Below are 22,538 nucleotides of genomic sequence, written 5' to 3'. Positions count from 1 at the left end.
AGTCAGCATGACCTTGACTGAAAGATAACAGATAAGAGAACCTGTTTAAGACAGCTGTACTCAGCTTCTCTGAAGGTATAACTCAAACATCATGAACCTTCTGCTTGTTTCTTTCACACAGAGAAGCTTCCAGAACCCTCTTGAATTAAGTAGAACAGGAAAGATCTCTACACATTAGATCAATACTTTCTGTACGAAGAAATGCAGACACATAGCTCCAATCAACAGTCCGTACAGCTTAGTGTATGCTGAATGGAAGCAACTCTCCATGATTTCAGCCCTACCTTGAGATGCAAGGGTTCAGGAAGGAGTGCCTCTGAGCACATACAGAGTGTCCTTTCCTAAGTGCTAACAGCAGTGGTGCAGTGTGCCAATTGTAGATTCTGGACCAACACACAAGCACGTTCTTTCATTAGTAACTTGTATTTCTTGACTTCCTGCTCTCTTTGGGACCCCTCCTGGTCATTCTGCTGGGTGGGTCCCTGGGTCTGTTTACATAAACCTCCTACAACACTTACCTGCATCTCCTTTCTCCCACCCTCCAAACTCATGTTCAGAGCCTGCTTCTTCCGTGAAGCACTTAATGTTGGATGCTTGCACTCACCTCTTTTGCCATTGCCTCACTCTCCCCTTTCCCATTTGTCTTTCTCTCCCCGCCCCATCTAAATGTAGATTATTATACACCTCAGAGGAAGGGTCTGTCTTTTTGCTTGTGCTACTTATTGCCATGTACAGTGGTACCTTGGGTATAGAACTTAATTTTTTTGGAGGTCCGTTCTTAACCTGAAACTGTTCTTAACCTGAAGCACCACTTTAGCTAATGGGGCCTCCTGCTGCTGCCGCGCTGCCGGAGCACGATTTCTCTTCTATTACTATAGTACTATAAGTACTATTTCTGCGTTAGCGGAGTCTGTAACCTGAAGTGTCTGTAACCTGAAGCGTATGTAACCCGAGGTACCACTGTATACAATGGCAAGGGTCATCGTAGCTCAGGGGCAGAGCACCCACTTTGCATTCATAAGGTTCACCTCCCAGTGGCATCTCCCAGTAGGAATGGGAGAGACTTCTGCCTGGAACCATAGAGAGTTGCTGCCAGTTGGTGCAGGCAGCACTGCACTAGGTGGAACAGATAGATTCATCATACAGCAGCTTCCTACATTCCTGTGTGCCCATGTCATTAAACAATGAATAACAATTATTATCTGCTGCACGGCCGCTGATTGAAAACTCCTGCTGCATTCTGCTGGCTCTTTTCCCCATGGCTGGGCAGAGCCTTTGCAGGCTTGCTGCCATTCACAGCAATGCAGGCAAACACAGCAGAAGTGACATTTACGATGGAGTGTCACTCAAAATGCTGACTCTTGCACACACAGCCGCCAAGTGATGCACATGGCTGGCGGGAGGAAGGCAGGATTTTGCCTGCACGCTCAATATTTCTATGAGCAGGCTCTGAGGAATGCCTAGGCACCTGGGATCGAGATGCGAGGCTTTCAGGTTTGGAATAAGCACGTTTCAGGCCCAGGGACATCTTCCCAAAACAGATTACTTGGCTCAAGGCTGTTGAGCTTAAGAGCAGCACTGTCACTTGGAAGCAGCCTCCCCTGGAAGCTTTGGGGAGATGGTAGCTTAGTAGCAGAGCTTCTGCCTTGCATGGTTCAACCTCCTGCAAGAGCTGGAAATTAACTTCCTTATTATTTTTATTGCATTTATACCCCACCTTTTCCTCCAAGAAGCTCAAGGCAGTGTATGGGGCTCTCCTCCTCCTCATTTAACCTACACTGTGAGGTTGTTGTTGTTGTTGTTTAGTCATTTAGTCGTGTCTGACTCTTTGTGACCCCATGGACCAGAGCATGCCAGACACTCCTGTCTTCCACTGCCTCCCGCAGTTTGGTCAAACTCATGCTGGTAGCTTTGAGAACACTGTCCAACCATCTCGTCCTCTGTCGTCCCCTTCTCCTTGTGCCCTCCATCTTTCCCAACATCAGGTTCTTTTCCAGGGAGTCTTCTCTTCTCATGAGGTGGCCAAAATACAATCTGTCCTTCTAGTGAGCACTCAGGGCTGATTTCCTTCAGAATGGAGAGGTTTGATCTTCTTGCAGTCCATGGGACTCTCAAGAGTCTCCTCCAGCACCATAATTCAAAAGCATCAATTCTTTGGCGATCAGCCTTCTTTATGGTCCAGCTCTCACTTCCATACATCACTACTGGGAAAACCATAGCTTTTACTATACGGACCTTTGTTGGCAAGGTGATGTCTCTGCTTTTTAAGATGCTGTCTATGTTTGTCATTGCTGTAAGGTAGGTTAGTCTGAAAGGCAGTGAATTGCCCAAGGTCACCCAGGGAGTTTCATGGGGCCAAGTGGAGATTTGAACCCTAGTTTCCCAGGTCTCTAACCACTGCACCACAGTGTCCCCTGCCTGAAATCCCAAAGAGCCAGAGAGTGTGGACTGTACCGAGCCAGTCTGGTCTGACTTTGGAATTGATGGAAAGTTTAGGAATGTTGGAAGATGCCTTTTCTGCTGGGTCAGACTATCGCGTTGTTGTTGCCTACATTGAGATGACACTTGGTCTAGGTTTGCTGGCAGAGGAGTTCCCATCACCCGTTCCCGGGTCCTGTTAAAACTGGAGATGCCAGGAATTGAACCTGGAAACTTTTCGCATTACAGAGCACGTGCTCTATCACTGTCTCTTTCCTTTCACCCCCCACATCAGCAACTATCCCCCCCCCCAAGTCAGCACAGTCCCAAATCCCAGCATGGTCCTGGTGGCAGGCATATGGGCATAAAAAGGTAAAGGGAACCCTGGCCATTAGGTCCAGTCGTGTCCGACTCTGGGGTTGCAGCACTCATCTCGCTTTATTGGCCGAGGGAGCCGGCGTACAGCTTCTGGATCATGTGGCCAGCATGACTAAGCCGCTTCTGGTGAAACGCCGTTTACCTTCTCGCTGGAGCGGTACCTATTTATCTACTTGCACTTTGATGTGCTTTCGAACTGCTAGGTTGGCAGGAGCAGGGACCGAGCAACGGGAGCTCACCCCGTCGCAGGGATTCGAACCGCCGACCTTCTGATCAGCAAGTCCTAGGCTCTGTGGTTTAACCCACAGCGCTACACGCGTCCCTGCATATGGGCATAGGCAGTATTTATTTGGGGGGCAGGCTTGGGGGGCAGAACTGAGTCACCTGCAATGCAATTGGTCAGTTAAGTATTTTTTTTTCCTTTACTCGATTTAGGAAGAACAGCTACACCCCCCTGGCCAGGCCTTTTACCTACTTCCCCTTCCTACACCCACACTCAAAGCCCCCCTTCTCTTTGACTTCTGCATTGTCAAGGAAAGTGTATGCAGGTGAAAGAGTACCAGTGCAGCCGGAGAGAGGTGCAGCATTCCAAACTTGGCCGGATTCCTTTCTCGAGTGGCCAGCTGCAACCACATATTGATTTATCATTCGATTTCTACCCTTCCCCATTTCCTCCGCACGACAACCATGCAAGGTGAGTCCGACTGAGAGACAGGGACTAGGCCAAGGTCACCCAGGGAGCTTCGTGGCCTTGTAGGGACTTGAACCGCCAGCCCTCTAACCACTGCACCGCGCTCTCCTCCTCTGCCCCTTGGCAAGGCGCCTCTCCTCTCTCTTCCCACCTCCTCTCCCTTCTTCCCGGCCGAGGGAGGGAAGGAGGGAGGCAGCGCGCTGCGTCTCCAGGGAGGGTTATTAATCCAATAATTAAACATTTATTGGTGGCGGCACCTGCTTTCCGCCTGCCCGGCCCCCGGGGGAGCGGCCAGCCCGGCCCAGCCTCGGCAAGGCAGGCAGGAGGAGGAGGAGGAGAAGGAGGGGGACCAGAGCGAGCGGCAGAGCAGCAGCGGCGGCGCCGCAGAGGCAGCAGCGGCGAGGCTCTGGATGCTTGTGCGCTCGGATGCCAGCACACGCGGCGGAGCGCTGGAGCGGCGGCGGCGGCCAGGATGCTGCGCTACCTGCTCAAGACGCTGCTGCAGATGAACCTCTTCGCCGACTCGCTGGCGGCCGGCGACGCCCTGGCCAACTCGTCCGAGCTGCTCCTTGGCCTCAACTCCTCGGCTCTGGCCGCGCTCAGCCCCAGCCTCCTCGACCTGGGCAACCTGACCAGCCTCAACGGTGAGGGGCGGCGGGGCCCGGGAGGGGACCGGCCCGAAAGCTGCTTCTTCCCCATCCACCCACCTCTGGGATGCGGGTGGGAAGCCAACATGGGATATGGGGAGGGTGGAGGGCGCAGGTGGGAGAGAGATTGAGACCCGGGGCTTTGCTTTCCCCTCCCCACCCACGTGAAGCTCTTATCACCCCTTAGCCCAATTGAACGTGTGAACGCCGTTTGTGATCCCCCCCCTCACGCGTGGGCACTCTGTGCATGCTCACGGGCACGCTTCTTTTCTCGCGGCTGGTTTTGCGGCGTGGGGAGCGGGTTCAGGTTCGGGCAACGATCCTACTATACGCACCGACCTGGGAGAAAGTCCCGTCCGGTTCTGTATGTGCAGCAGGGGCTTGTGATGTGAATGCACCAGGGCTGGGCTTTCTGGCCAGTGGGGCGGGACGGGGGGTGGGGATGTTCCCAGTTGTGGCGGGGCAAGGATTGTTGAGGGCCAGGGTGTGTGGAGAGGATGTTCCTCGTCCTAGCCCTGTTAGAAAGCGGGAGAAGGGAGCCCACATCCCAACGAGTGTCCATGCAGAAACTCGGGGCGATCCTAGCGCGTAGCTGCTTGTTCAGACATGCTTGCGTCTCTCGGCGGTGTCAGAGGACAGTGGATCTGTATTTCATCCTAGGAATATTGAGTTCGCCCGTCTGGCTCTGCCCCCAAACTCGCGTCGACGAGACGCACCCATCTCCCATACATGTTTCTGGCGAATCGGAGCCTTTTCCAGGTTCAGACGGACGCGTGCGAGCATCTACTGGGGCAGAAGCGCATGTGGGATTTGCTGGTTTCCTGCCTGGGACTCTTGTGTGCGCCCCTCGCCACCGGACCTTCATTATCGTGCATAGCCCTCCTGGCGTGCCTTTAGTAGCTCAAGTAGCTCAAGTTACTCAAGAAGTCCCACGGATCTCGTATTCACTTGCATAGGATTGCAGCTGACCATCTTATGCGCGCACAAGGGAAGAGGTCCCATTGAACTCAGTAGAACTTACTTCCCAGTCAGCATGCATAGGATGAGACTGCAGTAGGGATCTATTCCCTGGTGAAACCCAGATCCTAAGCGCCTTCACTCAAAAGAAACCCCACCTAAGTTCAGTAAGAATTAGAACTTTCGGTTAGGGCTGCAACTCTATACACGTTCACGTGGGAATAAGACCCGAGTTAAGGATGCATAGTAGGACACTTCCTGCCGGGTTGCAAATCCCAAGCTTCCCAGCCGAGGTCAGTCTTAAAATACCTGATATGAAAACGAAAGTGCTTCTGAGCACGTGCAAAGGGCAATCATCTCATCCCGTTGCATCCTGCCCTTCACGCTTGTCCGAGATAAGGGGGCAGAATCTTCCGGTCAGCGTGAACTCCGGAATTTCTTTTCTTATACGTGATTCCAGAGTGTCACTGGAAATCCTGGCGTGTTCCTATTCTAATTTCATCTAGGCTGCGTGCATAGGTGTGCGCGTGTATACACACGCGCGCGTACCAGGATTTTGTGCACATGCATTGCTCAGGTGTGCATTTGGTCAGCGTGCATGCTTGCTTGAGCTTCCTCACACCGGAGTTTTAGAGCCACTCCGCACTTTGCACGGAGGCAAACCCGGGTTTGCCACCGGGTGTCCGGTCAGTAACCAGCTGCAGTCAATCGGGGCGAGTCCCCCTGGCGAGCCTGTCGGAATAGCGCACGTTTTTGCACTAAGTGGCCATGCGCTGCTGCAGAGACCATCTCCCTGCACCACTCACTGCTAGATAGGCGAGCCCCTAAGTGGCGTAAGATGCGCCCGTTCCACGAATGCAATTGCCAGACCTGGAATAAAGGTACTGCTGATGGCTGTGCAATGATGACTAGTTATTAAGATGCGGAGTGTCCTGATAAGCTGCCGCATCGTCTTCGGGTTAGAGGATGTCGATACGGGCAGCGCTCCCCGCTGTCACTCTTGGCGTGTTTTATTTAAGCGGTTGTTTCCTGCATGCAGCTGATATGAACTGTAAATTTGCCAACCAGCGCCCTCTCTTGGAAAAGGTTGGTAAACACTAAGCACAGCACCGCTTGCCCCTTTCCCTAAAGACTTGCTGTACTGATATTTAGGAAATTCAGGAATGACTGTGTAGGTAAGCCCAAGCAATTACACCGAGAAAACTTTTCTCAAACCTGTGCTTATTTGCTGATAATAGACAAGCTCTTGACTAAAGCTACCCGAATAACAAGATTTGCACGTCTGCTTATGTGACGCCTCACAGTGGTAACTTTAAAGCAGAAAGGGGGAGACTTCGCCCCTCCATATAATATTGAATTCCTGGTACATACTAACTTCAGACCCCGGTCAGGGATGGTGAGAGTTTTGGTCCAACAATATCTGGAGGGCCACAGACTCCCTAATCTTTGCTTTAAAGGAAGGAGGAAAGGGAAATACCTTCCCAGTCTTAGAGAAAATGCAAATCAAGTTCATGCCATACTGAGATGTGATGGGATTGTGTATTTTATTTTATTTTATTTTATTTTGCCAAACCAAAAGAAGGATTTGTGAGTAGCTGGCTTCTGGCCCATTCAAATGATTAGTCCTTTTATCTATGCAATACAGATGATTTCATGAACCAAATGCATATAATCAATTATTCTTTCAAACAAAGCAGGGGTCCTTATTTCTATGGCAACAGGCATCCTCAGTGTCCAGGTAAGTGGTGTGTAGAATCCTGTCTCTAAACACTCTATGCTTTCTAGGAATTAAGTACTTGAACATGTCTTTGCTTTTTCCATCTTGGTTAATTGAGCAAAGTCCACGCATTCCTCATTAATGTATTGCAGTTATGGTAATTAGTGAGCTGTCATACTCTGCAGTGTCCTTCCTGTTGGATATTTGTTAGAAGCACCATTACAAATTTCAAGTTTCCCGCCTGTAGGAATGTGTTCTGCCATCATTGCCCAGTATCTGTCAGATTCACACAACTGTTTGAAGTGGTGACGTTGGGTCTGGGCTTACACACTGGGATGGAGTGGGAATTGGTTCCCCAACTGAACAAAGAAAATGAGCGTGTCCAGAAGAAGGCTAAGCCCTACCTGACAATGCTAGTTCACACCTGTGATGGGGAAGGAGAAGGACACTGGGCAACCTTCCCATTGCTTCTAAAATGTCATCATGCATTGCCAAACTATTTTCAAACCTGTCTTGAGAATCTCATGGGTTAGAGATATTGTTTCTTTTGTTTCAAAAACCAGAATGAAAGCAAATATTCCCAAGGTTAAAAACCAGTGTTATGTGCTAAATCTTGTGCCATGCAGTGTGTAGGCACACCATGTAGTTGGACTAGGAACGTCTTATGTAAAGCTCTGCAAATTTCCCCATCCCAGATACGGAAGGGAAATGCCAGGTGAAATTGAAAGGCAGTTTACAAATGTTGATGTTTGTCCTGCAATGGGCAGAGTTATTAAGTAACATGACACAAAGAACACACAAGTTGTTTTTAAAATTATGAATGTGAACATTGCAGGAGGTCTTGTGTATTATTATTGTATTATGATGACCACCACCTATAGAGCATCATCTATGCATAAAATTTGACAAGGGGGAAACAGGGAAAGGGAGAAGAAATGAAGGCCGGGGAAAATGTGTGCAATAGCATGAGGTGTGGAACATTTTTCAGCTCGAGGGCCACATTTCCTTCTGGGAAACCTTCCAGGGGCCACATGTCAGCAGTGGGTGGAACCAGAGGTAAACATAGGTGGCACAACATACATAAATCTCACCTTTCTGCAGTAGGCTGGCTTCTGCACACACTCAGATACCCCTCTCTGTCCTCCATCTAGGCAAGCAAGTGGCATTCTCAGAGTCGAAGGACTCCTTCTAGCCAGGCAAAAAACATCCAAGGAAGGTGTGAAGCAGATACGGTGAGGGGTGTGGCCTGGGGAGAGGGGGTGTGGCCTAGGGGAGAGTCCCAAGCACCAAGAAGAGTGGAATGGAGGGCTGCCTTTGTCCCTTGGGGCTGAGTTTCCCCACCCCTGCAATAAGATATGAAAACTAGATGATGGAAGGAAAGAAGGAAAGGAGGGAGGGGCTGGATGAATGATGGCTTGTGCTTCATCCCTCGCTGTTCACAGGATAGCTCAGTCGGTAGAGCATGACACTCTTAATCTTGGGGTTGTGGGTTCAAGCCCCAAGTTGGGCAAAAATATTCCTGTATTGCAGGGGGTTGTACTAGATTGCATTTTAACCTGTATTTTATCCTGTATTTTTCTTTTTCTTTCCCCCCCTGGTTATGTTTTTACTGAAATTTTATTGATGTTAGCCGCCCTGAGCCCGGCTTTGGCCAGGGAGGGCGGGGTATAAATTTATTATTATTATTATTATTATTATTATTATTATTATTATTATTATTATTATTATTATTATTCCCTCCTGGTCCCTTCCAACTGTACGATTCTATGTTCAGTCCCTCCACCACCCCAGCAAACTGGCTTTCAAATAGATTCTTTAATATATATTTTTTTAAAAAATACTCTGTTTTAGCTGTTTGAGTGTACAGAGCTAGTGTCACACTGGTGTTTTTAACCTACTCCCTTGTAATCTGTTTTATGTTGTTATTCATTTTCTGTGCCAGCCTTTGTAAGCTGCTCTGAAAGCTGTGGCCGAAGAGTGTGTAATAAGTGGCAGACAACCATTCAACAGGTGCAGCATTTCCATCACTGTATATGCTTGTTGGAGGCAATGTAGAATTTCTACCTGCTCCCACAGATCTTACAAGCAGGCATCACCGGAAGGCGGGCACCGTTTCAGCCGGACAACCTGTTTGCCCTGAAACTGTGACTTGTCGAAGTCCTGTGGGCCGTCTGCTACAGTGCATCTATGTGATGATGCAAGAAAGGAGAAACTTGAAATTATAGGGTCACTGGTAAAAGAATAGCTAAATAAATAATAGAGGAGAGTCTGTGCCGACTGAATCAGTCACTCCCGGAGTCCCTTTTTAAATGTAAATGAAGCTGAATGCTGAGCACTTGCTCTCTGTTGGTGTGCAGTAGAGACCTCACCCTGGCCTCCTTCGGGCTCCCTGTCATAAACAGGAGGCACTTTTCATTAGCATTATTAATTAGTATTGTTATTAATGCAAATGAGGGCAAGTGCACGGAATCACAAATCTTTAAGTCAGAAGGGACTGCTGGGACAATGCAGTGTGTTTCAGCCCAGCTGAATAGATTCCTTCCCCCTCCCAGTATGTAAATCGAGCTCATTAAATTGTATTTGGATAAAGCCTCATGTCTTTATAGATGGCTGTCCATTCTTTATCCTCAAAGTGCAAGTGATGGAGAACTTACTTTTTCCACCCCTGGGCACTCTGTGTCAGTGGCTATTTCAGCTTGAAATGTGCCTTGTTTCGAACTTTCAATTAACCAACTTTAATTGGCATCCATTTGGGCCTTATTAATTCCTTCCTCTGTCAGATTCATGAGGCTTTATTAGCCAGTATATTTATGCCCGTGAACGTCCTTAAGTATCAAGCTGCATCTCTGTAAACTAGACGGCTTGAACTCAACACAAATCTTTCCATAGTGGTTTTAGTTCCTTTGCACTTGGTGCTTTTGTTTGCAGCTTCCCTGCTGACTGGCAGGAACTGCCATGCACACAAGCAGCAAGCACATAAGAATGCAACCAAATGTAATTTCTTGTTAAAATGCCCCATTCGTCCTATAAGCCAGTGTTTCCCAACCGGTGTTCCGCGGCACACTAGTGTGCCGTGAGACATCGGCTGGTGTGCCGTGGGAGGAAGGCGGGCGAGTCGGGCGGTGAGAGGCGGCGGCGGCGGCGAGGATCCACGTCGAGCCGGGGGCGGCTCCGCGGTGGTGGTGCCGAGCGGCGGGGCAGCGCGCGCAAAAGGGAGGATCGCGAGACAGCAGAGGAGGAGGAGGCCGGCATGTCCGGGCAGCAGCAGCAACAACAGCAGCAGCAACTCCCGCCGCCGCCCCCTCCTCCGCCCGCTATCGCCGCCACCACCACAACAGCCGCCGCCGCCTCAGCTGCCCTCGCTCTGCTGCCTCCTCCCACCCCGGCAAGGGGGAGGGGAAAAACTTTCGCTTTTGTGCGTCCCTCCCGGTGTGACGCTGCGCGCTGACGTCACGGGGCGGGGCTTTAATGGTGGTGTGCCGCGAGATTTTTTTCCGGCTCACAGGTGTGCCGTTGCCCAAAAACGTTTGGGAAACACTGCTATAAGCTCCCTTTAAGTGACAGCATTGGCCAGATGAGTCACTGTCTCCCTCTTGTGGCTGTACCATGCAATTGCCGATGACTATCCTACCCACGATCGGGACGCGGGTGGCACTGTGGGTTAAACCACAGAGCCTAGGGCTTGCTGATCAGAAGGTGGGCGGTTCAAATCCCTGTGACAGGGTGAGCTCCCCTTGCTCGGTCCCTGCTCCTGCCAACCTAGCACTTCGAAAGCACGTCAAAGTGCAAGTAGATAAATAGGTACCGCTCCGGCGGGAAGGTAAAGGGCGTTTCCATGCGCTGCTCTGGTTCGCCAGAAGCGGCTTAGTCATGCTGGCCACATGACCCGGAAGCTGTACGCCGGATCCCTCGGCCAATAAAGCGAGATGAACGCCGCAACCCCAGAGTTGGTCATGACTGGACCTAATGGTCAGGGGTCCCTTTACCTTTAATGCCAAACCATGGTTTATCATGCCATACAGAAGCAGGAAAGAGCTTGTAAAAAAAGTCAGGAGATCATCTTGGTTAGCATTTACTTCCACATTCTTCAAATCATGAATTTGTGGCTTAAAAGCAATCCATGGTTACCTAAAGGAGCCAGGTTTGTAACATGTAACATACCTTTACCTTTTTATCCTACCCATGGCGTTCGACAAAGATGGGTCTCTGCCTCAAGGCACCTGCAATTGGAAATTTAAAATGGAAAGCAATGTGACATGGGAGGAGGGGGTAGACAGGGGGAAGAATATAGTTCATGGGTGGCATCCCACCAAAAAGACCTGCTAATGCAACGATTTCCAGTTGTGAAAGGGAGCTTTCCCCCCTCCCCACAACAGATTTAGGGGGGCACATGAGGCACATTTAGGGGGGCACATGGGGAGAGGGGAGGCGAAGCTCTTTTGCATAGCCAAAAGTCCTTCTGCTAGCAGATCTGTTTAGCTGTCCTATGTTCAAATACTTGCATTCTCTCTCAGCATTCAAAGCTGACCTGGTAAGAACAATCACCTTTGCCTCTGTGCAAGATTCATCTTCTGAGAGTTACAGTCTAGCATTCTATCCTGACACCAGTTGACCTGAAAGGATGCCCTCCCCGGAGAGCCCCACACTATCATCTTCAAGTGCCAGGTACACCTCTCCACAGCCTTTTCATTATAATGGGTACATCTACTAAGTCTCTTTAGATTCTTGCACTATTTTATTCCCCTGGCTGCTTCTCAGTTAGCTTTAGCTGTTGTGTATTCCCACCCCCGCCCCCCTGTCCTGCTTTATTTCTAATTGGTTTGAGTGTCTAATTTTTTGATTGCATTTCAATGGCTTGCAACGCTCCAGGGAACCTGGCTGTGTACAAATGCAACAAACAAATAATTAAATACTGATTCCTACCTGCTGAAGAAATAATGTAAATACTGGATCCTACTGGCTAATGTAGTGGCCCTTGCCTCAAGAGCAAGTTTAATTGCTGCCACCAAGCGTTGTGCAGGATGAATGTTCCGTAAATAGCCTGTCTGGAGGTGACCTTAGACCCTGGGCTCAATGGTCTTTTGTTTTGCATCAAAACATAGCACGCCCATCCCCTTTTGCATTTGTGGACCCACCTGCTTGTTCTGCAGAATGGTGACCTGGACTCCAGTGTCTGCCTTGACCAGTGGCGTAGCGTGGGGGGTGCAGGGGGGCCGGCCGCACCGGGCGCAACATCTGGGGGTTAGGGGCGCAAATCCACGGGTTAGGGGGCGCAAATCCACGGGTTAGGGGGCGCAAATTACTTGCCTTGCCCCGGGTGCTGACAACCCACGCTACGCCACTGGCCTTGACATAGGAGTCAAAGAAGCTGCATTAAACTGTTGGTGGTCTGGCTCCCTACAGTCTACACCAACTGTTGGCAACTCTCCAGAGGTTCAGGGGTCTTTCGCAGCCCTACCTGGAGATTGAAACTGGGAACTTGAGCATGCCAGACCCTCCAAGTGTCCCTATGTTATAGGGATGTCCCTAATTTAGACAAGCCGTCCTGGTTTCTGATTTGATCCCGGAATGTCCTGCTTTCCCTTAGGATGTCCCTATTTTCATGGCAGAAATGTTGGAGGGTGTGGAGTTATCCAACCTCCGAGCTGTCTGAAGGCAATCCTGTATAGGGAATTTTAAAAAATAAAAAATGTTTTATTATGTTTTTATATACCGTATTGGCCCGGATGTAACCCACACTCCCCCCCCCCCCAAATTCCATCTGTGAAAGGTTAAAGTGTGGGTTATATTTGGAACGGAGCACTGCATGCCTGCCTCCTGACACTACCGCCCTGAATGGGGGATGGGGCAGCCGGCGACAGCTTGGGGAGGTAGTGCCAGGAGGTGGGTGCGTAGCGTGCTTGGAACTGAGCGCTGGCACCGGCCATCCCCCTGCCTGGGCGGTGGTGCCGGGAGGCGGGCTGCACCCACAAATAAGCCTTCAAATTTAAAGGTGCGGCTTATTTGCGGGTGTGTCTTACATTTGGGCCAATACGGTAGCTGCCCAGAGTGCTGGAGCAACCCCAAAAGATGTGTGGGGTATAAATAGTAAAATTATCATCCTGGAATGGGATGCTCCCTATTTTCATTGGAGAAATGTTGGAGGGTATGGCATGTGAATGAGACGCGGGTGGCACTGTGGTCTAAACCACTGAGCCTCTTGGGCTTGCCGATTGGAGGGTTGGCGGTTTGAATCCCCGCGACGGGGTGAGCTCCCATTGTTCGGTCCCAGCTCCTGCCAACCTAGCAGTTCGAAAGCACGTAGTACCTTCTTCTGGCAGGAAGGTAAACGGCATTTCCGTGTGCTGCTCTGGTTCACCAGAAGCGGCTTAGTCATGCTTGCCACATGACCCGGGAAAACTGCATGCGGACAAACGCCGGCTCCCTCAGCCAGTAAAGTGAGATGAGCGCCGCAACCCCAGAGTCGGCCATGACTGGACTTAACTGTCAGGGGTCCTTTACCTTTACCTTATGGCATGCGAAGCTGATGCCCTGCCCCTGAGCTGCTAGCCTAATTTGTGACTTAATACCACTTTAATAGTCCGCCAGAACCCCTTACCCTTTCTCTCACTCACCCCCGCAACTGAAAGCAGATGGAGTGCGCCAGTAAATAAAAGGTGCGTTCGAAACGGCGAGAGGCAGGGAGGCTTCCAGCCAGACCCTGCTGCCTCCTAATGAGCCGCCTCTATGCTTAGCGTGGAGCATCAGAACAGTCTCCAAAGGGGCGGAAAATCTTTATGCATGGAGCGTGTGCTGCATAAGCAGCAGGACTGCTGCACTGCACAGGGAGATGAGGCGGCTTTATGAGCGCTGGCACTTTCCCTCTGCTTTGAATCTGCCCTATTAGCATAAGCTATTTATCAGGGTGATTTGGCAATCAGGAGAAGCAGGAGCTGTGCAGGGGAAACGGCTGTCTTTAGGGGAGGAAGGGCAAGAAGGCTCTGTGTGGGGTGGGGTGGCGAATGGGATTGAGTCCCCACTTCTGCCTGCAACAAGTTTGGTTCCAGGTCCTCCAGAGCCTAGGAGCTAACTCCTATGGGTCGAGGTCCCTTGCCCCCCCCAAATAAAATACAGTCATACCTCATGTTACGTCCGCTTCATGTTACGTTCTTTCAGGTTACGTCCCGCAGTGACCCGGAAGTACCAGAAAGGGTTACTTCCGGGTTTCGCCACTCGCGCATGCACAGAAGTGCAAAATGACATCACACGCATGTGCAGAAGCAGCGAACCGCAACCCGTGCATGTGCAGATGCGCTGCTGGGGGTTGCGCTCTTTTCATGTTGCAAACGGGCCTCCAGAACAGATCCTGTTCGCAACCAGAGGTACCACTGTATTTGAGGGGGCTGGGCTCCCCAAAGTTGATGGGCATTGGCATTCAAATTGTGTGTCGGTGCGCCATGTCATGTGATCAGTTATGTGGGGTGGGGATTACCTGCACCCCCTCCCCAAATATTTTATTCAAGTTGGCACCACTGCTCCGGAGTGGAACTTTGCTTTGATGAACAAATGTCTATATACAGTCATACCTTGGAAGTCAAACGGAATCTGTTCCAGAAGTCTGTTCGGCTTCCAAAATGTTTGGAAGCTCCTGCAGCCAATTGGAAACTGCGGAAGCTGCATCAGACATTGAGGTTCCAAAGAATGTTTGCAAACCGCAACACTCACTTCTGGGTTTGCTGCATTCGAGAGGGAAAACGTACGAGTGCCAAGGCATTCATCTACCAAGGTACGACTGCATACCCATAGAATAGGCCATAGGATTGGAAGGGACCATGAGGGTCAACTATTCCAACCCCTTGCAATGCAGGAATCTTTTGCCCAACATGGGGCTCGAAGCCAAGACCCTGTGATGAAGAATCTCATGCTCTACCAGCTGAGCTACATATACAGCTATGGTTTCTGGAGAAGCTGCGTTGAGAGCTGGTGTTCTAGCATAGTGGCTAAGGCGAAGTCTGCACCCTAAGGGGACAATAATTTACCCCTCACAGTGCTACAATTCCCAGCACCACTAACAATCTGCAGTTCCCAGGATTCTTGGAGGGGGCAGGAGATGTGCTTTAAACGTGCATGGTGTGCACACAGCCTAAGACAGTGAGCTACGGATGAGGTTCGAATCCTGCCTCTGCTGTGTGGTCATGAGATGGCCTTAAGTACGCCACTCCTTTTCAGCCTGCATTGCAGGAGGTTGGGCTATGACTCTCTGCAATCCTATCAAATAAGCAAAAACTCTTCCACTGCAAAAGAAATGGTTTCATCTTTAATGGCTGTGCAAATCAGATTGCCCCGTGACCAACACCTCCCTACCTGCAAACCAGAGATGCTTTATCAGCCACTAACATCAGCCAAACCCAAGCGCACAGCCCTGTTTGTGCACCCATTCCTCTAACCTAGCCTTCCCCAACTGGTTGGCCTCCAGATGTTTTGGACTACAATTCCCATCACCCTGACCACTGGCCATGCTGGGTGGAATGGCTGATGGGACTTGTAGTCCAACACACCTGGATAATTCCAGGTTGTGAAAGGCTGCTGGGACGACTACTCTGATGCACTTCATCCCCTTTGCAGCAGCGGTTGCTTTACGGAGCTCTTGCAGATGTTGGTTTACTGCAGGCGTGGGGGGCCTTTGTTCCCCCAGATGTTGCTGGAATACAACTCCCATTGCCCCTGACCATTGGCCATGCTTGCTGGGGCTGATGGGAGTTGTTGTTCAGCAACATTGAGGGGGCGAGGGAAGTTCCCTACATCTGGTTTACGGCCTATGTGTTTCTGAGGGGTGCTTGATGCCCTGCTTTATGAAGGATATAGGCACATCCCCCCCCCCCCCCAGCAGCAGGGACATTAAAAGACTTTTGCATATGGTTTTAAAAAGCCACATTTCTACTTCTGATGCGTTGACACAGCTGGAGATGCCAGGGTGGTCCTGGGAAGGTTGCATAATTGGTGGTGGCTTTTAAAAGGAAAGGCTTGTTTGTGATTGACAGCTATTAGCTGGGCAGCCTGTGAGTGACAGCATCCTCCCCTTGACTCCCGGAGATGGCTGTTTTGTCATTGCCTTAGAAACAGGCCCCCTCTCACTGGAGTGCAGCCAGCGGGAATCAGCTGATCCATACGGATCCCGCTGAGGTGGGGCCTCCATGAGATTAGGACATCACCTGTCAAGAGATAATGGCTATCTCTGAGGCTTTTCAGAGACAAAACTCGGCCACAAAGCAAAGCTTACGAGGGATATTGCCAGGCCAGGATCACAAGGGCCAGCTGGAGGGCTGCATTAAGGCTCCAGGCCTAAGGTTTCACATCCCTGGTCTACAGTGACTGGGAGGGACTCTCTGTGGGACTTTTCACCAGCCTTAACTGGAGATTCTGGGGACTGGACCAGGGACCGTTTTGCATGCAAAGGATGTGCTCTCCTGCTGAGCCACACAGCCCATCGCCTGTGCAAATGTAAAAAAAGAAGGCCAGTGGATTTGGGAGAACTTTTAGGCACCTCTGATTTAGGGCATTGTTGCATCCAGGGTTGGCACTGAGGCTCAACATCATCAGATGCCAAAAACTAACCAAAAACCCGAAACTGACACGGGGACAAACAGAAGAAGACGCCTTCACCGCAGTATGGTTCCCTTTCATCACATACACAGCCCAACAAGGCAACTACAAAAATCTGCCGACAGCGTACGGATCAATCTGGCTAACCTGATTCAAAAATACACACTCCTACCCCACTCACAAGGATGCGGGTGGTGCTGTGGGTTAAACCACAGAGCCTAGGACTTGCTGATCAGAAGGTTGGCGGTTCGAATCCCCGCGACAGGGTGAGCTCCCGTTGCTCGGTCCCTGCTCCTGCCAACCTAGCAGTTCGAAAGCACGTCAAAGTGCAAGTAGATAAATAGGTACCGCTCCGGCGGGAAGGTAAACGGCATTTTTGTGCGCTGCTCTGGTTCACCAGAAGCGGCTTAGTCATGCTGGTCACATGACCCGGAAGCTGTATGCCGGCTCCCTTGGCCAATAAAGTGAGATGAGCGCCCCAACCCCAGAGTCGGCCACGACTGGACCTAATGGTCAGGGATCCCTTTACCTTTTTACCCCACTCACACGAAAACAATTCTCACTACAGCCAAGCAAAGACAACCAACCACACCCTAGGCCACCCCCAACCTTTCTCACCACCAAAGAAACAACAAGCGAATAATAAGAGAACCCACACAGGTAATGCTGACACAAAACCCCACACATACACTAAGTAGACGTAGAGAAGCATAACCACCTGACCCCACTCCACTCACAATTCCCCTCCCCCTCTCCCCCTCTTTTCTTCCTAATTGTTTAAACCAATTCATGAACCAAGAACTTACACGTTCACCACTAATAATGAACCATATGTTGTAGGTGTTTTTCCACATTTATTACGCTATTTTTGTGATATAAAATTACATGAGAAAACTTGGGATACTTATTTGTATAGACGTACATAGTCAGTTGCCTCCCAAGGTTCCTATCCCGAATCCTAGAGTCCTATGATTGTCATCTTCCTTCTTGATGCTGCTGTTGAAAAAGAGAGACATTTCTTTTCTCCTTGGTCATCCAGAGTGTGCCCTGGGGCAGCATATTGAACAGGCACACAGCCCCTCTGGTCCCAGACTTGCACCCCACTGTGATGAGATGTACTGTATTCCTATTTGAATTACAGTATGTACAAATCAGCTGAGATAAATTGCTCAGATATGTGTCCTCTTTTGTTGTCTTCTTTTGGGGATGCACAACCTCTCCTGGGATGCGCAAGCAGCCGTTCCATTCTTGGCAGAGCAGCTGCTCTGCACGCATACAGGTCCCCATTTCAACTGGGACCTTGGGGAGCTGCTGCCAGTCAGAGCAAGCTCTACCAGGCCTAAGTGGACAAAGAACCCGAGCTGGCGTAAGGCAATTTCCGCAGAGGGAACAGAGGTTAAGACATCAGGCCGTTGTCAGCCGAGGACTTTGTGGCCTCGTTATGGAAGCAAAGGGGCGGCTCTGTCGTTAGCGTGATCTATTTTTGATGCAAATCAACGCAGAGACCAGATGGGGTCCCTCTATCCCGTAAGGGACATGAAGGCTGCAGCCCTGCTTAGCCCGGTTAAGTGAATTCCTGGCTTCCAGCAAAAGCTAAGAAGAGGAGGTCAGGAGTGGGCGGCGGATGGAACAGCAGCCAGGCAGCTGTGGGCATGTTCCCTACCAGAGGAGGCTTCTTTGCGCAACCCTCCCAGAAGCCTCGCTCTCCATGCTGAGTTTGCAGAGAAGACTGTCATTAATTAGCTGCTTTGTCTCCTGCAGGCCGAGTGGAGCTGAGTTGCTGCTCGGGGCTGGCAGGAGGCAAGTCCCCGCTGCGAGGCGGCAGCAGGGACCGGAGTGAGTCGATAGCCTTTAAGAGGATAGCCGCTCCCCATAAAACAGCTCCTGGGCCCTGGCTTCTGGCAGGTCTCTCCTCCCCCTTAAACATTGTGTGTGGGGGGGAGCCTGTTGGTCCAGACCTCTGGCAGATGGAAGAGACAGCTGTTTGACTCAATCGGACACCCGTGGCTGGCTGGCTGGCTTCTGCCTCGCTGCCTAGGGTGCCTTGCAAGAATTTTTCAGCTGCGCCCCAAGACCAGCTCATTCTTCTGCAACGTGGCCCAGAGGTTAAGGCAACCTTGCCGCACCCTGAAGCAGATTGACTTCCAGGTGCCCCCTTCCAAGTCTCAGCTTTAATTTGAATTCTGCACTTGGTGATGATAAACTAAAATGGGTTTCTGTGGGATGTAACATCACTGAAGCAGTCAAATACAGAATTTCCTGTTTGCTCCAGCCAGGAGGAATTCCTGTCACACCTGGTCTGGAGCATCCTCCCTGTGTGTGACAGGTAGATGGGCGTGACTCTGGCAGACCCTATAAAAGAGCCAATCACGCAGCCATCTCCCTCTTGTCTCTTTGACTCTTTTTGGCTACTTACGCTCTTTTGCTCTTTGCTGGCTCTCAGCCAGCAGCACATTGCTCATCCCTACACAAGATGAAGCCACACTTTGTATTTCTATAAATGTAACTGCAACTATAAGCTAAAGCATGCCTTCAGAAAACTACTGTGAACTGAATGTAAGTAAACTTTATGTTGCTTTTAATGAAGACTGTTGTATTATTATTTGAAGAGCGAAACATAAGTGGAAACTTACCAGGAACAATCCGGACTGGACAAGCCAGACTGGATTGCTTAACTCAAATGATATTCACGAATCCATCAACTAGCTTCCAGCAATGTGCAAGGGAATGTGCTCTGCTACTTGCTGTACAAGCGTGAGTGAGGAGAGATAATATTTAATCAATATATCCTCTCCCACCTTTCTGCAGCATTCCCACACTAAGACCAGCACAAGACCACCATGAAAGATTCAGTGAACTATGTGATGTAGAATCCAGAGTGGGGGGGGGGGACTTGGGTGCTTTATGCTATGCCCCATAATTTTGTCTCCCTCTACCTGGCCTCCAAGAATCATGGGAACTGTAGTTTGTTAAGGGTGCTGGAAATTGTAGTTTTGTGGGGGTAGGTTGTAGTTCCCATGATTATTTGGGCAAAAGTATGTGCTTTAAAGTAGGGACGCAGGTGGCGCTGTGGGTTAAACCACAGAGCCTAGGACTTGCCAATCAGAAGGTCAGCAGTTTGAATCCCCGTGACGGGGTGAGCTGCCGTTGCTTGGTCCCTGCTCCTGCCAACCTAGCAGTTCGAAAGCACATCAAAGTGCAAGTAGATAAATAGGTACTGCTCCGGCGGGAAGGTAAACGGCGTTTCCGTGCGCTGCTCTGGTTCACAGAGTCATGCTGGCCACATTACCCGGAAGCTGTACGCCAGCTCTCTCGGCAAATAAAGCGAGATGAGCGCCGCAACCCCAGAGTCGGTCATGACTGGACCTAATGGTCAGGGGTCCCTTTACCTTTATGTGCTTTAAATGTGTGGGGTGTATGAAGCCATGAGCAAAAACAATTTTATTTTTATTTTTTTATTTTCAATTTAGCCCTATATGGCAGGGCTAGGGAAACTTTTGCCTTCCAGATGTTTATGGACTACAACACCCATCATCCCTGACCATTGCCATGTTGGCTGGGTCTGCTGGGAGTTGGAATCCACCCGCTTCTGAATGATCACAGGTTCCCCATCTCTGCATCCAGAAACTCTTAGCAAGGCAGCCCGACTCTCAAGTCCTTGCTTTGCATTTGAAAGTGGCTGCATTGCTTGGCTGGCAAAGGGAAATGTCAGAGGTAGAGGCAGCTGCTAATTGAGGAGCACCAAAGCCCCACCTGATGGCATTTCCAGCATCTGGGAAGCTTTGTCGTGTGCTTGCAGAATCAAGAATCTGAACCGCCTAACATCATTCCGATCACGACTTTCAGAAATGCTCTTGAGGAAAAAAAGAGGGAAGAAATGGCTTCTTAGAGATGCGTAGCAAAGTTACAGACATGATTTTGTACATATCCCAACCTATATGTCAGGAATGGGGAAACTCGGGCTCTGGCCCTTGAGGCTTTTCTATCAGGCCCTTGGGAGTCTTCCAAGGCCACAACCCCTCTGCCCAGCCACAAATCTATCCTGATCCTGCCCCTTGAGTGCTTTTGCCCGGCTGTATCGATTTGTGTGCCTGTAGAAGCTTTTGTATGGGTGGAATGTCAAAATTATGGGTGGAATGTCACCTAGAAAGGGAGAAGACAGGCGTGCCTGGCGTGCTCTGGTCCATCGGATCACGAAGAATTGGACACGACTAAACAACAACAACAAAATAGACAGGGAGGAGGTGCCTCTGTTGACCTGCCTCCTCTTGCCTCTAACCCCGCCCACCATCGACATGCGACCCCCAAAAGTTTGCCTGTGAGGAAATGCAGCCCTCAGTGTCAGGAGCGAGCCATCAGTAAATCACACAAAGCAAGTGGAGTTAACTTCTTATTAGAAAAACAACAACAGGATCTGCACAGGAGTGTGAGGCCCAATGAGCACAGCAGCTTTTCTTGGGTAGGTCTTGCGCTATGAAGCTGTTGTGGAAACGCTCCATTATGTGTTCCCCTAGAGCTGCCTCTGTATCTAGAGTTAGTCCCACTAAGAGTAGACCCATTCAAAATAATGCATCTGAATTTTCAGTGCGGGTTTACTCTGAGTATTAGTGAGTTGGAAGCAACCCACACTTTGTTCAGGTGTGATTTTAGGGTGAGTTTAAAGGAACTTTGCCCCCATCATCACTGCTAAGAGCTCCTTCCTTTAAGGCTTCTATTCTTGTGCCACCATGTGGTGAAAAAGAGTTAAAATGGGAAGGGAAGGAAGGAAGGAAGGAATGGAAGGAGACCAAGTCATTCCACCCAAAGGAAAGCAAGAACATAACCTATAGGGCCCAGCAAATATATTTTGCAACTTAGTGCCTGTTAAATCTCACAAGATTTACCCTTAGGAAAATGAACATCTAAGGAGCACATCATATTCTGATGTGCAGACTGTAAGTGCCATTGCCTGTTGTACCCAGAATGGCACTAGTACCTATACACACACACAAAAGGGGGGGGGGTTAGGATCCTTACGGGAAATTGTATGTTTGCAGAAGTAGATAGAAATGTGGGGGTGGGGAGTAAGGGGAATCTTCCAAAAGCAGCTAAATAAGGACAGAGTGTGCTCACTGGTCACAAAATGCTGATTTGGGGTTGGGGTTGTGGGGAACAGATAAAATGGGGGGGGGGAGGGAGGGCGAGAGAATGGAATGAAGTGGTGAGGATGTTCAAGAGAAACACTCCATAGTACAAAGGTTTTTGTAAGTCTCACTCTGATATTATATGGTGCTTTTGTGCTGCAGCAAATTCACATTTTGCCACCCATACTTCATAGCAATGTTGGGGCCATCCCTGATCTTAGACTTGCACATTTCTTTGGTGTGTGCTGTGTAACCTTTTTCGGTTGTCTTTGCTGGAGTTAATATTGTCATAGAGTTCTACTCAATATTGATCCAGAGTAGATTCTGATATATAGTTAGCAGAGCAACAACTTAAACACATTGTAGGAGTCCCAAAAATAGACCAGAGGCAATTGTATTTCATCCAGCAGAGCTTTACTGCTGTTGAAGGCAAATGAGCAAAATGGTCACAAATCCAATACATTCAGGATCGGCCCTGTCCATAAGAAGTCCAGTTTGCATCAGACTTAACTTAAACTTGCAATAAATTATAATAAGACTAAAACATAACGCTATCTATGTACAGAACACCACACCAGAAGGAAAAAAGATGGAAAGGGTGAAATCCAGTCTCCTTCAGGCCCTCCTTTTATAGTCAGCATGACCTTGACAGAAAGAGATAAGAGAACCAGTTTAAGCCAGCGGTGCTCAGCTTTTCTAACCTAAACATCATGAACCTTCTACTTGTTTCTTTCACACAGAGAAGCTTCCAGAACCCTCTTGAATTAATTAGAATAGGAAAGATCTCTACACATCAGATCGATACTTTCTGCACTAAGAAATGCAAACTGACAAATATTGACCCACCTTTCCAGGGGTTGATATTAATACTTGAATGCGCTACATACTGGTTGGTTATTTTACTCCTTTTCTTTCTCACAGGGATGCAGCAGTGCTCTTGACAGTGTGTGCACCCAGAGACATGCACAGATCCCAATTCTTGTAGACACAGGAGCTTGATGCTCATGATGTTGCTTGGGGTACTA

The 22,538-nt window shown here is 49.6% G+C and overlaps 1 protein-coding gene and 1 long non-coding RNA gene across 5 annotated transcripts in view; one reads left to right on the top strand and one right to left on the bottom strand.

Annotated features, from left to right (window-relative positions):
• Positions 1-22,538, bottom strand: part of LOC308574303 — a 397,067-nt gene that overhangs the window by 236,094 nt on the left and 138,435 nt on the right. The gene's annotated exons all lie outside the window — the stretch shown is intronic.
• The window catches only part of ROBO3 (roundabout guidance receptor 3), a 354,640-nt gene continuing 336,046 nt past the window's right edge, over positions 3,945-22,538 (top strand). For all 4 annotated transcript variants that reach the window (XM_081171599.1, XM_081171598.1, XM_081171597.1 and 1 more), the window contains exon 1: positions 3,945-4,131. In XM_081171599.1, the coding sequence (XP_081027725.1) occupies positions 3,960-4,131 (172 nt within the window). In that variant the 5' untranslated portion in view covers positions 3,945-3,959. The remainder of the gene's footprint in view (positions 4,132-22,538) is intronic.

This window comes from Podarcis bocagei (genome assembly GCF_964188305.1).
Source record: "Podarcis bocagei genome assembly, chromosome: 15".
Lineage (NCBI taxonomy): Eukaryota > Metazoa > Chordata > Lepidosauria > Squamata > Lacertidae > Podarcis > Podarcis bocagei.
The sequence above is the reverse complement of the archived record's forward strand: the minus strand, read 5'-3'. Positions and strand labels throughout refer to the sequence as shown.